This window comes from Symphodus melops (assembly GCF_947650265.1).
Source record: "Symphodus melops genome assembly, chromosome: 18".
NCBI lineage: Eukaryota > Metazoa > Chordata > Actinopteri > Labriformes > Labridae > Symphodus > Symphodus melops.
Window position 1 is genome coordinate 10,655,249 of NC_136708.1, and position 13,996 is coordinate 10,669,244.

Consider the following 13,996-nt stretch of genomic DNA (forward strand, 5'->3'; position numbering starts at 1 on the left):
TTGTGGGCTCGTGCATGCAAGGGGAAGACCCTACAGAACGAGCAGGGAGATAAGAAAGCATGGTTGGCTCATCAAATTTGCACCTCATGGCAGATACTGGTTGGAGTTTTTACAGGCTTACAACTGCTAAAGGTGACGGTTTTCTTTGTTTCTTTTTCACAGCACATTAAGATAAGATAATCCTTTATTCATCTCGCAAGCAGAGAAATTTACAAAAATCTATTATTATTACCTGTCAGGACCTAAAGACAATTTTAACCAAAATCTTAAGAAGTATATCTGGAGGAGAATTTTTTTTCATAATTTATCCTTTTTGTTTTTATCTGTTGCTTCATCCATCTTGTATATTTAGTTAATGTACATCACACCTTGCATTTGAATATGTAGAACTGCACATAACATTAATAGACAGCCACAAATTGAGACTAGCGTTTGACTCCGTTGCAGACATTTAGGTGCTGTTCTATTTAAGTTGTGTCCTGCCGACTGAACTCCACTGTCTGTCCATTCAGGATAGAGCTTCCTGGGGCCTGAACTGCAAAGCAGGATTTGGGGTTATGGAGGTAAATTGAGTGTTAACTCTGGGTTTTTCAATCCTACCAAGAGGGCTCACTTCTTACCTGGGTATAATGCCACTGTAACGTATGCTGCATACCTAACCTGCTCTGGAGCCGGTTACAGTATGTTGGATGTAAGAAATCAACCTGCGAAAATCATGACCTACTGACCAATCAGATCTTTTGTTCGTGGAGCTCCCTGAGCTCGAGAGAGGGGGGAGGACACTTCATGTTTCCAGTATGACTTTACATTATAGTCTGTTAATGATTATTTGTTACTGATATCCTTCAATCTTCAACAAAAAGTCAGTGAAGCCTTTAATTTGTGTTTTTAAGATGTACAATTATGAATAGCTTCCTATGGCTTTGAATTATATTTTCTTATTAATGTTTAGTGTCTTCTTGCCTCCTTGCCTCGTCAGGGCAACAAATTCAGTTAAGAGAAAAAACAGGAGTTCTTATCATCAGTTCTAAGGTAAACTAATGATGGGGAAAAAAAAAAAAGCTGTTGACTGCAGATATTTGTGGATTTTTCTTTTGTCTGCCAATTGTCCTTCCTGCATTTTCTTCCTGCAATTGTGTAACTTTAGTTTTTAGTTATCCTTAACATTGTTATATTTTTAATATTAGTTTGCTCAGAGTTTATTACATACAATGATCTGCTGACAGCATGGCAGGGACTTTATGACCATGATATGAAGCTAACACCGTCCCTTTTATGTGAACGCACTCTTGGCAACTCTGGGTTTAGCTAATAGGTTGATAACCAGGTTCATATGAACGTTAATCAAAGTCACTTATGTTAGGGTTAGTGAAGCCAGATAACCCAAAGATACCCTGGGTATGTTGAACTCGCTTTGCAGTTTAGGCCCCTAATACAGTATACTGTATCTCCATGTAAACAAACAACTATGGAGAAGTGGCAGCAAGCTTACATTTTATAAAAATGTCATAAGTGCATCACACAGGGAGGTTTCAAGGGCAAGCTGAAATTTTCTGGAAATTTTCTGGCTTGCATATGTGAAAAGGGATGCAGTTCAGCTGAATCGCATCTTCAACGCTGTTATTTTGACAACTGCAGCCCTATTGGCTGGAATCAAATTCGTATTGATAAACCATTATGAGCAGCATTAGTAGCAAAGAAAATATACAGCAGTCAGTCAAAAAAATTAATTTGAGACTGCACATTAAGGGTTTTGAACCATGTTAAGAGTAATACATAATGTATGCCAGGGGCTTCAATTTCATCTGGATGAATGAGGATAACAGCCCCTCACCATCTTTTTTTCCCTGGCTGTTAATAGGTGATTAAACCTGGTTGCAGACAGTGGGCGACGGGGAGCCAATTGATCTGACCTTTGAACCCTTACTCTGATGGAAGGGGGGCTTAAGGTCAGGCCTGTAAGGGATACCTTCTTTATCCTTCCCCAGAACAGGAGCTCAGAGCTGAAGGAGGTACCCAGCCAGGATCTGAAGGTCTCTTGGGCCTCCCCACAACCAGCATCACATTCATATGGTCAATATGAGCCACAGAGGAAACACCTCTGAGGCCCTGTGATGCTTTGACCTGCGCTGAGTATCCTTGATTTTCCCAAGGGTATCTAAAGGGTTGACACTAACTGTTGTTTCTATAAACAATCAGAGAGAAAATATTGCACAGAAAAAATTACTTTGTTCCTAAATATCTGTCAAATTTTAATTTGAGCCCAGCTTCTCCGGCTTGGAGATCTCTGACAGCTCCAGTGTTATGACTGAGCTGATCCTTCTCTCAGTCAAGGACTTGTTGGGGATTTTCAGAGGAGGGGACTGTGTAATGCCACGTCTCTTTGAGGTATCCATTGAAGTCAGCACTATTGCATTAAGCTTACTGGTCTTCTTAAGGGCACCTTTTCATCACAACCCACACACACACAACCACGCTCACACATCCCTTTCCTTACACTATCCCTTTGAGGTTGAGGTATTGTCTTTGACAGCATTATAACGGTATCATTCCGCTCCCACTGTGAACAACAAAGACAAGCAACGCCAAATCCTAGAACATGTGTGTGTGTGTGTGCGTGTGTGTGTGTGTGTGTGCGTGTATGTGTGTGTGTGTGTGTGTGTGTGCTCTTTAAAGCAATGCTAATGGGCCCTAAGAAGCATTAAAGTGACCCCTACTGTAACAAAAGAGTTAATAATCCGTTTAGAAAACAATCAGATCCCTTGCCATGAGAAAAGACCCCTGCTATGTCTTTCTGTAAAGAGGAGGAGGAGGGAATTCACCTTTATTTTCAGTCAGCAATCATGTTGAACATCATTTGTTTTCATCGCTTACTCTATAGGGAATGATGGAACTGTATTTAATGACAGCTCCCAGCCACAGTTGGCTAATAAAAAGACAACTCAGTTAAGTTTCACAAATGGGATGACCATTTTGAGTTATTCAAAGTGACCCCTTCCGGAGGTCGTGGTTTGTTATCAGCACCATCCACTGTAAATGAGTCCCTTTGGACTTTTAAAGGAGCTATTAACAAACAAACACTGGCACACCCATTAATTGCGAATGTTGGCCTCTTTGTGTCGAGTGTTACGCCTCAGGGTCAAAATGTTTAAAATGTCAAAAAAAGGATCCGCTTCCAAGGCGAGGAACTGTCAGGTCAAATTGACAAGAATATAATTAGTGATATTAGCCATTAAGACTATTAAAGACATATCCCATACTCTATGACAAATATCATGGTGATTAAAAAATGTCACAGAGTGATACTCAGTGTGAGACATTATACAACTTTTGGTTAACTGAATATTTTACCTCAGGCTGGCAGGTTTATGTGTTAGTCGTTAAAGTGATCCATCTGTTTTAACATCAGGTCAGAGATGAATCTATCACTGCTTATCTTTGCTGTCAAGTAAATGAGGACAGGTTTTTTTTTTTTTTTTTTTTACTGTATCTTTGCTGCTTTTCTCCTTTCCCTCCATTATGCTCTCCTCAATCTTGTTTAGCCAAGTGAAACAAAAATATACACGTGTGACAATTAAGAAAGGTAATTTTTTTTTGCAGAGCACATCAGTCCTTATTCAAGTGCTAAATTTGAATCTGGATGATAGGTCTATCCTAACCTGTTTTATCTTAATAACAAAATCTGTTTTAGGGAACAACATAAGAAAAAAGTACAAAAGTCTATTTAGATTTCTTATAAAAGAGGCTGTTGAACACTCGTTATTGCTATTACTGTCTTCTATGAAACAAGCACACCCCACACACTCAATCCTGAGCTATAAATTGAGATGTTTTACGTTTTGGTTATTGTCATTGTGTCTCTTCACTAACTGTTTCATTGTTACGTTTACTCACAAAATAAGGGGCGCATTTGTCAAAGGTGTAACCAAAAGTTTAGCTCGACACAAATCTAGCATCTTTGGTGAACTGGGATGTTTGTCATTAGTTTTCCTATTGAAACCAAGAAGAAAATATATCAGCGCTGCATCACACTTCAGCTTACACAGGAAACTTTAAGAGACCAGCAATGGTCTATGTAAAGGGACGCAATGCTTAGTAATGGCAAAGAAATTGTGGAATTTCAGAATGTTATTGCTTATACCAACCATTACTGAAAAGACATTTCAAGGTCTTGCATATAAAAGAACTGTGATTATTCAAGCTGTATCTATGAATGCAAAATAAGCCAATTATTTAATCACGTTTGCATCATCTCTTCTTTGTTGAAGTATCAGCAAACAAAAGAAAATCATCCTTATGATGCTTCTAAGTGTCTTAATTTACCTCTTTGCAAATTACCCAGGAGGAAATGGCCAGGGCGAGTGGATTGTGGGACTTTATTTGAATGTTTCCTGCGGTAAGTTATTCCTTTGTCTGGCCAAGCTAATAGCAGGGAATGGGATTCAAATAGAGTCAAGCTGCCTCCTGAGATCCCTCAATCCACCGTCGCCATAAAAAGAGGTCTGAGGCCAGTCTAAATATTTGGTAGTCTTAGCAGGTTCATGTTAAAAGACACACACACACAGAGTGCACGCACACACACGGTGAATGCACAAGCAGGCCGAGGCTGTGAAGTTGAATGGCATAGCTCAAAGCCTTCCTCCCCCTATCCCTGCCTCTTTCTCTCTCTAAACCGCCAAACCATTCTCCCCCTTTCTCCAGCTCAGAGGAATTCATTAACTGCCTCTCCACAGAGACACTATGGAAATCAGGCAGCTACAAAGGCAGAGAGAGAGGGAGAGAGAGAGGGAGGGAGAGAAGAGTGAGGGGTGGAGGTAGTGATGGTGGTGAATAGGGCTATATTATCCTATTAGATGGTGGATATGTCTCGTTTCCCTCCCCTGTCATGAGAAAAGCATTAATTTTAAGTGAGAAACGAGACAGAGGAAGGGTGGGAGAGAGAGAGAGAGAGAGAGAGAGAGAGAGAGAGAGAGAAAGGGAGAGAGAGAGAGGCAAATGGTGAGGGTCTTTAACATTGCTCTTTTATCGAGCTGAAATAGAGAGTCCCTTGGCTCCATTTACCTTGGCAATGAGGATAGAGTCGCTCTCCATGAATGCCATTTAAAATGCCATGGAGATTAAGCATCCTCTCTCTCACACACACACACATTCACAGCAGCAGTCGTGGTAGTGGAAGGCAGCGCTCGTCATAATATGTGTTTAGGAAAACAGCTTTGAGATTCATGAGTAAAGCCCTCTAGGTGCCAGCGCTGAGGAGGGAAGAGAACCGAGAAAGAGACAGAGGACCATCACTTAGCCAGAGTGGGCTTTAAGCACTGTAATTAAATCATTAGATCCTCCTCCCTCCCTCTCCTCCACCACTGCTTCCTCTTCTCTCTCTCTCTCTCTCTCTCTCTCTCTCTCTCTCTCTCTCTCTCTCTCTCTCTCTCTCTCTCTCTCTCTCTCAGCTCAGCCAAGCTCATCAGGGGCTCCAGTGTGAAATGATGAATCTGTATTTATGGGGATGGAGTAATTACACAGCTAACCTCTGAGGGAACCCAGGAGGGCCACAGGGCCACTGAGCAGGGCACAAGGTGCTCAACCTCATTAGCACTGCTTCAATGTGTGTGCGTGTTGTGTGTGCGTGTGTGCATGCATGAGAGAGAGAGAGAGAGAGAGAGAGAGAGAGAGCTTGTGTTTGTGTGTGTCTGTTTTCAAAGCAAAGGAGTAGATTGATGCCACATTGCTGTTTTGATGGATAAGCAAAAGGTAATTTTCGGTCACTATGTGATAAACGATAATGTTTTTTGAATCAGGAATCTTGAAGCCTGTCAATACGAAAAGATGAATTTGCATCCTTCTCTTGAAGAGATTTTATTCAAATCCCTCCTTTTTGCTAACACATATAGGACACAACTTACTTTTTACCTGGCCCCAATAGAGTACAGTAGTCCATTCATCTAACAACATCTGTCATTTCCACACCACAGCTCCTCTGTGCTTCATATCTCTGCTATCTCTTATCCTCTTCAATCTCTGTCATTACCGTCAAACCTCCTTTATCTTCTATTCTCCACTGACTTCCGTCGATAATCACGGACATTCCTTTCGGATCTGTCAGACCATATCGATGCCTCTCGGCCCATCTGTTGGACAGAATGTCCTAGCACTGCGAATGAGCTGTCAAAAAATGGAAGGACAATTAAAAGAAGTACAAAATCGCAACAGTTGAGGAAAAAGTTTATTTTTACAATTGTTTTAACATTAATATCATTACCAATAATATCAGAAATACCCTACTATATATATGTATTATCACAATGCATTTGTTCAACTACTCTAAAATATGGCTAAAAAATTTTTTTTTTGGAGAGTAAGTTTCGGACTAGGTGGCGCATTTGTTACATTTTACTGACCACAAAGAGGAGAATATGCCCTGCGCACACATGTACCATGCATGAAAAATCTGTATGTTTTGTTTTCCCGTATTGAAAGTGAAAACTGTAAAAATAAAAAAATTGATATCCAGCAACAAAACACACATACACACGCGCACATACACGTACACACACACACATGCACGACCTAGGCTAACCAATGCACTAATCGCCTGCCCCGGGCATAGGAGGAGCTTGATGCTTAAGTAGGCTGCCAATCAGTCAGTCAGCTCCACATCCAGAAGCTCCTGCGGCCAGACGCACGCATCACTCTGCAGTAGAGGTGCCAAACTCGAGCTTTGACACAACTCCGGGTCTCTGGAAGTGGAAAAGCCTGACATCTTCTAAAAGGGGGACTCTGGTGATTTATACACCCCCTTTATCCTCTTCTTCCTCTTACTTCTGGGGATTCCTACTTACTCTTTTTTTTCCTGCCTCCTTTTGCTGTTGTGTGGCCTCGACTTTGACTGAGATTTACTGCACGAGTTTCCCGGACATGTCTTTCCCTCAGCTGGGGTACCCCCAGTTTCTAAATGCTAACCCTGAGGTGTATGGGGGCGAGCGCCCAGGTTCTGCCCGGGAAGGAGGTAACGAGGGCGGCGTGAGTTCGTCCGCTACTGCCGCAGCTGTCGGCTCCATGTTGGGGATGTACGGGACCCCATGGGCGCCTCATAACTACAGTGCATTTTTGCCATACAGCGGTGCCACAGACCTCGCCCTCATTTCCCAGATGGTGAGTTGATACTTGTTCAGTTGTGAGTGACAGGTTATCCCCGCATTTGACAGGCTGAGCTCGTGGTAATGGCAACAGAATTGAACAATAAATTGTTCGAAAGGGATTGATATTTCATGATTATGTTTTGTGATAATTTTGGAATTACTGTCGTTTATGCATGAAGGTTTCTGAATGACAAATGGCACATATAAGAACACGTCTTCTGTTTGAGTTCAAATTACATTTTGCAATTTAGGCTAAGACGTGTATTTATTGAAACAATTATTGTCCCTTAAACTCACTGGAAAATTCAGAGTAATTATGATGTATTTTACTCTCCATTTCAACCTAAACTTTACATTGCACTCAAGGTTCAGATAACAGAAAGGCAATGTCATTCAATTCGTGCAAAACACGTATAATAAATTAAACATTTGTGTTAGAACATTGTTTGTTAATTATAAAAACATATGAATAATTGAGTGTCAAAAGTCTGAAAACATTTGGTTTCTTATGTGTTCCCTAAGTCGACACTAAAATATAATTATTTCAAATTCTAGATATCAAAATTCATTTCAGCAAGTTGTGTTTTTATTCATTATCTATGTAATTGAAAACATGATGACATTTTTTAAACTTAAAAAAAATAAACTTTTTGCAGATCAAACAATTATTCAAAAAATGAGTTTACACATTCTCTGAGCTTAAAGAGGAAATGATTAACAACTGTCTCAACAAGTTGTCATCAATCTGTCTCCAACAACATTTCAGGGCTCGCAGTATGAGCTAAAAGACACCTCGGGCTCCCACTCGGCTGCTCTACCTGTCCATGCGGCTCAAGGCTTCTATCCATACGGTCAGTACCCGTACGGGGACCCGTCGAGGGCCAAGACTGCCACAAGGGAGACGACCAGCACCCTGAAGGCCTGGCTGCAGGAGCACCAGAAGAACCCCTACCCCACCAAAGGAGAAAAAATCATGCTCGCTATCATCACACGGATGACACTCACACAGGTGCTTGTCATGCATAGCAGAGCATTATTGGACTAAACTACTAGTTGCACTAGGTTGATATATGTTGGAATGCTGGATTAATGTTGTGTCTCTATGAATACTATAATGAAGGTCGTTGAATGACGGTCTTGTTATGTTTGTAAAGTGTCTATAACATTTGTTGTGCATTGGCGCTATGCAAATAGCGATCAGCTTGTGTGAACAACACCAAAATATTGTGAACCTTTTACTCTTTATCTGTAGATACTCATCAGGTGTGTCTGATTTCAACACCTTTTTTGATAAGGAAAAATTATAGGGAATTTTTGTTGAATTATTTTTGCACAGATTTAATTGGATAATTTTAATATTGTTGTTGTTGTTTTTTAACAATATATAAAAACATTGTGGTTCCTTTCTTTAGGTTTCCACGTGGTTTGCGAACGCCCGCAGACGCCTGAAAAAGGAGAACAAGGTAACCTGGGGGCGAAGCGCAGAGGACCGGGACGGCCGCATCTTCAGCAGCGACAACGAAGAGGAGAGTGGCAAGAACGGCAGCGACGAGGAGGAGGAAGATGAAGAAATTGATTTAGAAACTGTTGATATCGAGAGAACCGACGAGCAGCGAGCAGCGGATCAGGACTCTGTTAAGGGAGAGAGGGAGGCAGGCCTCTCAGTAAGAGAGCAGGCCGCGGAGCCGAAGAGCTGTGACAGCAGCAGGACGCTTTCTGTTGAGGGCCTGAGAGGAGTGGAGGCGGCTATTTCTTTACACAGATCACCCGTTGTCAAACTCGCAGTGGACCATTCTCCAAACAGACAGGAGTCACAGAGACCACCCCAGAGCAAACCCAAAATCTGGTCCCTGGCTGAAACCGCCACGGCTCCCGACAGCTCTCATAAACCCTCCCCTCCGGTTCATGCGCATCATCCGGCTTTGGCCTCCGCTGGCCACCCGGCTTTACTCCCGGGTCATGGGATATATACATGCCAGATCGGCAAGCTCCACAATTGGGCCAACGCGGCTTTTCTCAATGCCAACTCTCTTTTGAATATGAGGTCCCTCCTCGGCGGGGCTCCGGCCGGACACCTGCCTCTCCACGGCACAGTACCGGCTGTGCGTAATGACTTACGACAAGCGGCGGCAGGCCCCGGAACATCGGGAACAGAAGACGACAGTGATGTGGAGTCTTCTGGAAGTTTCAGTCCAAAAATAGATGGTATGAACTGAATTTTGTTGTACAACATGCTAAAATGTATTTAATTAACAGAGCCGGCTTCATGATGAGAACCAAAATGCCTATTATTCTGTAGGAACATACAAGTTAAAATATCCAGGGACATTTATTATTATTATTATTATTATTACGTATATTATTATTCATTGGCCTTATTTGTCGTTCAACAGAAGAAGAGAGCGACCACAGGCCAGAGTCCCTGAAGTCCTCATTCCAGCTGATCACTGACAGGTAACCTCATGAATTTCAAATCAATTTGGCATCATGACATTATTAACCTCAATTTCTTTACGTGCGTCTTTGGCTAAATGAACCGTAAAGCCGAGGTAAACACTGTTACACCTGACTGAGTGGGGTTCAGAACTCAGCACATAAATCATACGATTGAGTCTCCACTTTAACGCATGGTCGGGCAGCAGTCGAATATATCCTGCGGGCCCCTTAACACCGCTGAGTTATCGCCACCTATGTCATTTAAATAAACTGCCGCCATTTATTCACGCCCTTTCAATGAATGCTGCTAATGTATGTCAAAGAAAACGCTAATAGCATCGTCAATGAAGTGGAGGGTGAAAAGACCTAAAACAATGTATCTATAGTTCATTGACAATTTGCATGAATAGAGTTTAATATTGATTTGGAATAGCCTGCAACAATAAATAAATAAATAAATTAAATAAATAAATAAAGCTTATTTCAAGAGTTATTTCAAACAATCTGAGAAATAGGCCTTATTAAGTTTTGATGAAAAACACTAACGCTGAAATTAGAAGCTTTGACCAATATTTTTCCTTCCTTGGTTTGTTTAAATGTATCCCCAATATGTATTCATTTCATCTCTAACCTAATTTTTTTCTATTTGTTCACTTTAGACCTCACCATGGGACAGCATCCCACCGAGTTCTAACAACAACATCCTGAGAAGACAAAACATTGAAAGAAAAAGAAGAAAGGAATAATTTTATTTAATGGAGAACATTTTAATGAAGGGTATTTTCAGACAGTTCAACCTGGCATAGTATTATTGTTTAGCTTCTCTAAACTAAAAAGATTGTTGTTTTTGTCACATATTTGCTTGTATCTCTCTTTTATGTCCTACGTTTTTTCTCCCTCTTTTCTGTTATGAATGGAAACCTTAAAAATTGTAAATACAGGATATGAATTTGTCTTTAAAGAATATATTTTTTGGAAACTAAATAAATGTCATAATAGTCATTTATTATTGGAGACTGTTTTCCTTGTCATTTATTCAAAACTGTTTATAAATGTTAAATGTAAGTACCACAAGGGGTGGAAACTTGGATGTGGTTTAAACTTCTGTAAGCCAGAACCCCTTTTTTAGTTTTTGAGTGTGATTTATAACCTGTAGGCTATATTTAAAATGTTAGTTGTTATTCAATCGGCTGGAGATCTGATTTAATTTAACATGAACTTTAACAGAGAGAGATATTCTGGTTTACTTTTCTTTCCCTATAGTAGAAAAATACAAGACATGATTGATTCTCAACATTTAATTTACCCGCTGCATTACTGTATCTATTCAGTCTCACTATGCAGTGTCAGCTCTTTTTAGCAAGAAAACTCTCGCCCTTCTGAAATCTGCTCTCTCGCCAAAACTTGAAGACTTATGCCAGCACCTTGGAATCCACTGCAAACGCTGCGGAAATTGAAATTGAAGATTTCCTGGACCTTAGTAACCTGCGTCTATGCTTCCAGCTCAGGCCCTTTTGCTTTAATGTTGGATTATGCCTTTTCAATGCCACCACTGCTGCCTCTGAAATATGGATCAGACGCCAGGAAAGGCCAACAGCCAGTATGGGGGCGACAGCTCAGTTGGAGGTTGAGGAGGGTTGTGTGTCACTTTGCACCATCCTTGACGTTTATGGGCCAAAAGAGAGAGTAGAGAGAGAACAGTGGGGGGGGGGGGGGGGGGGGGGGTCTTATGGCTGTTGATGCAATACAGAGTGTGTCTCAAAGCTGTTGTTCTCTATACGTGCTTGGAATGGAAGCAAGACGTGCATATGGATGATCCGGGTAGTTTCTTGAGGGTACTTGACATCCTTATGTCCACACACACAATTTAGATCAAACGGCCTGATGGAACGTTTAAGAGCTTTCCAGTACATCTTTTACCGTAAAACTTGCTACAACTTGCTTGGTAACAATGTCAAGTTGCTGTTCATTTTCAATGTAGACATTTAGAGTATGTGCTGCAAGGTGGGTATGAATGCCAAAATGCTAAAATGTATGCCAAACTTGTCAGATTGTCAATTTCTCTTGTGTTATAGATGTTTTATTTGGATATGGATTTGTAATGGGCAACTTAAATAGTTGGAATTTCTCAGGTTTGTGGCAATGTCTCTAAAAGCTGCTTTACTTCATAGAATAAGTAAATGACAACAATCAACAATGAAAATGAAAGAATACTTCAGTCTTATGTTAATATTTGGCTAATGAAGTACATTTTGAGCTGTTGCTTTATGCAAACACCATAAGAGCCTCATGATTTGTAGACCTGATGAAAAACTCAATGCTGTCACCTCACTCTCAGAGAGCAGAATTATTCTGTATGGTGTGCGATTATCACTCCATCTGTGTCCCTGTTGAGTAAAACTAAACTTGTATGTATTCCTAACAGAGAGAAATCTGTGGTTGAAAGTGTAATGTGTCACTTCAGCTGACAAAAACCCCCCAAAAACATACCAGCACTATTGAACTTAAATCTAGCTTCCCAATGAAATCCATTTAACTCTTATTGTGTTGACTTTGAATATATTAAGGGTGGCATTTATTGTATAAAAAATATATTTTCTCTTTTCTTATAGAGTAAAGAGTATCTTTTAATTTATATTTCCATTCATCCATCTGTGCCTATATATCTTTTTACAAACAGAGAAAGAGTCAGAAACCAAGAGATAGACTATAAGCTTGAGTTTAAAGAGTGTAAATGAGAGCGAAAGAGGGAGAGAGATGATGCACTGAGAGCTGTCATTGATGTGAGAACAGCATGGAAGAAAGCCAGACACTTGAGGCCATTTTCACTTCCTCTGCCAACTCTGACAGACTGCCATCCACACTGCTGAGGAGAATATTAGCCGCACTTTCTCATGTACACACTTCGGTTTTCTACACTTTATACCAGCCAGATCACACTACTGTTCTTCCAAGTACCCAAACAATATGTTATTCTTTCAAAGTTGGATAACAGTGAGCTTAGCATGATGGGGCTGAAAATGACATCAAATGACTGTTTAATCAGTTACACAGCGTGCCCAAAACATGCTTTGTTATGAAAGGAGTGGAAAAAGTGAACAGATCCAAAATATGATTAGTTTTTTTCTGGCGGATGCTGCAGCAAACTTCTTCAGAGTTTCAAGTTTATGCTTCATGTTGGTTGTTTGTCACCCAACTGCCCATAAACTTTTCAAAAAATTGAGCTAGTACAAAAAAAGCAATAAGTGAGAAAAAGAACCATCGCTTATACTTGTGAATTCTATGGAGTTGATAGAGTTGTTTCAGCCCCTCAAACTCTCAGTGTGAATAGAGTCTTTATTGGTGCTTTGGTATTCTGATACAGACCCTTTGGTGAGCTCTAATCCCTATTAAAGAGGTAGATTATGGAAGGGATTTGTCTTTGATTCTCCTGTCCTACTGCTCTTTTCTGTCAGCATCTCAGTCTCTCTCTCTATCTTTGCCCCTTTCTTTCTGCTTCTCTGTCTGTATTGATGGGATGCTCAGGGAATGAACAATGATTGCCTCCATGTGTCACCCCTCCCCTCACACTCCTGCCCTCAGCCATCCTCCTGTGATTATGGCCACATGTATGAGGGACCCTGGTTGCATGAATAGATTTGTTAAAATCCCCCACTGGACGAGAGAGGCCCGGGCTCCATAGCCTGGCCCTCATGTGTAGATCTATCCCCTTTCCAAGCACTCTGCATGGGGGTGAGCTCCCTGCCAGTCCCCCTCATACCCCACCATAGTCTCCACCCCTCCCTCCCCTATCTGCTTCTCCGCCACACAGAGATAATCAGGCTTATGTAAAGACGACTTGCTCTTTTGACAGTCATCAACTCATCAGTGATCCAATCAAGCCCAAATCCACCATTGTTCGATGCTGAAAGTGTCTCAAATCCGTTGTGCAAGAGAGAGGGGCTATGCTCTTTATCCTGCCAATCACTCCTGACATTCCTGCCCCTGTTGCCATGGCCTGAGGTCAGAGGTTGAGAAAACAGAGAGCATGAGCTGACTTGGGGAGAATGGCGGGCTGCTAGTGTAGGATCTCTCTGTGCCATGGCTCCATTGGTCATCCAACGTAGGGGGTAAATGTAGACAAGTTAGGACTCTATAGCCCCGCTGAGAGGGCCAGCCGGACAGAAAGAGTGGTGGGCAGGGGAGGAGAAAGAAAGGGGGATGATTAGGGACAGAATGGGCCGAGGGAAGAGCTGAAGGGGCAAGAGAGATGTGTGTGGAGAAAGCAGAAAAAGAGGGTTATGGAGGGACAATGTTTGATCACCAAATAGTCTTTACAGAGCTTGACCTTGAGGGCCTTGGGGAAGAAAAGGCCTGACACACAGTTAAAGGTTGTGGAAAAGACATAATGAACCTATGAGTTAATATTTCTGGAATATTTAATG

General features: G+C 41.3%; 2 protein-coding genes across 2 annotated transcripts in view; one reads left to right on the plus strand and one right to left on the minus strand.

Moving 5' to 3' along the window:
* Positions 1-13,996, minus strand: part of srd5a1 (steroid-5-alpha-reductase, alpha polypeptide 1 (3-oxo-5 alpha-steroid delta 4-dehydrogenase alpha 1)) — a 387,143-nt gene that overhangs the window by 131,588 nt on the left and 241,559 nt on the right. The window lies entirely within an intron of this gene.
* irx1b (iroquois homeobox 1b) lies at positions 6,670-10,537 on the plus strand. The gene is made up of 5 exons (XM_079368832.1): positions 6,670-7,149; positions 7,903-8,145; positions 8,549-9,341; positions 9,530-9,590; positions 10,232-10,537. The coding sequence occupies exons 1-5, from the start codon at positions 6,913-6,915 to the stop codon at positions 10,278-10,280; spliced, it is 1,383 nt and encodes a 460-aa protein (XP_079224958.1). The 5' UTR covers positions 6,670-6,912; the 3' UTR covers positions 10,281-10,537.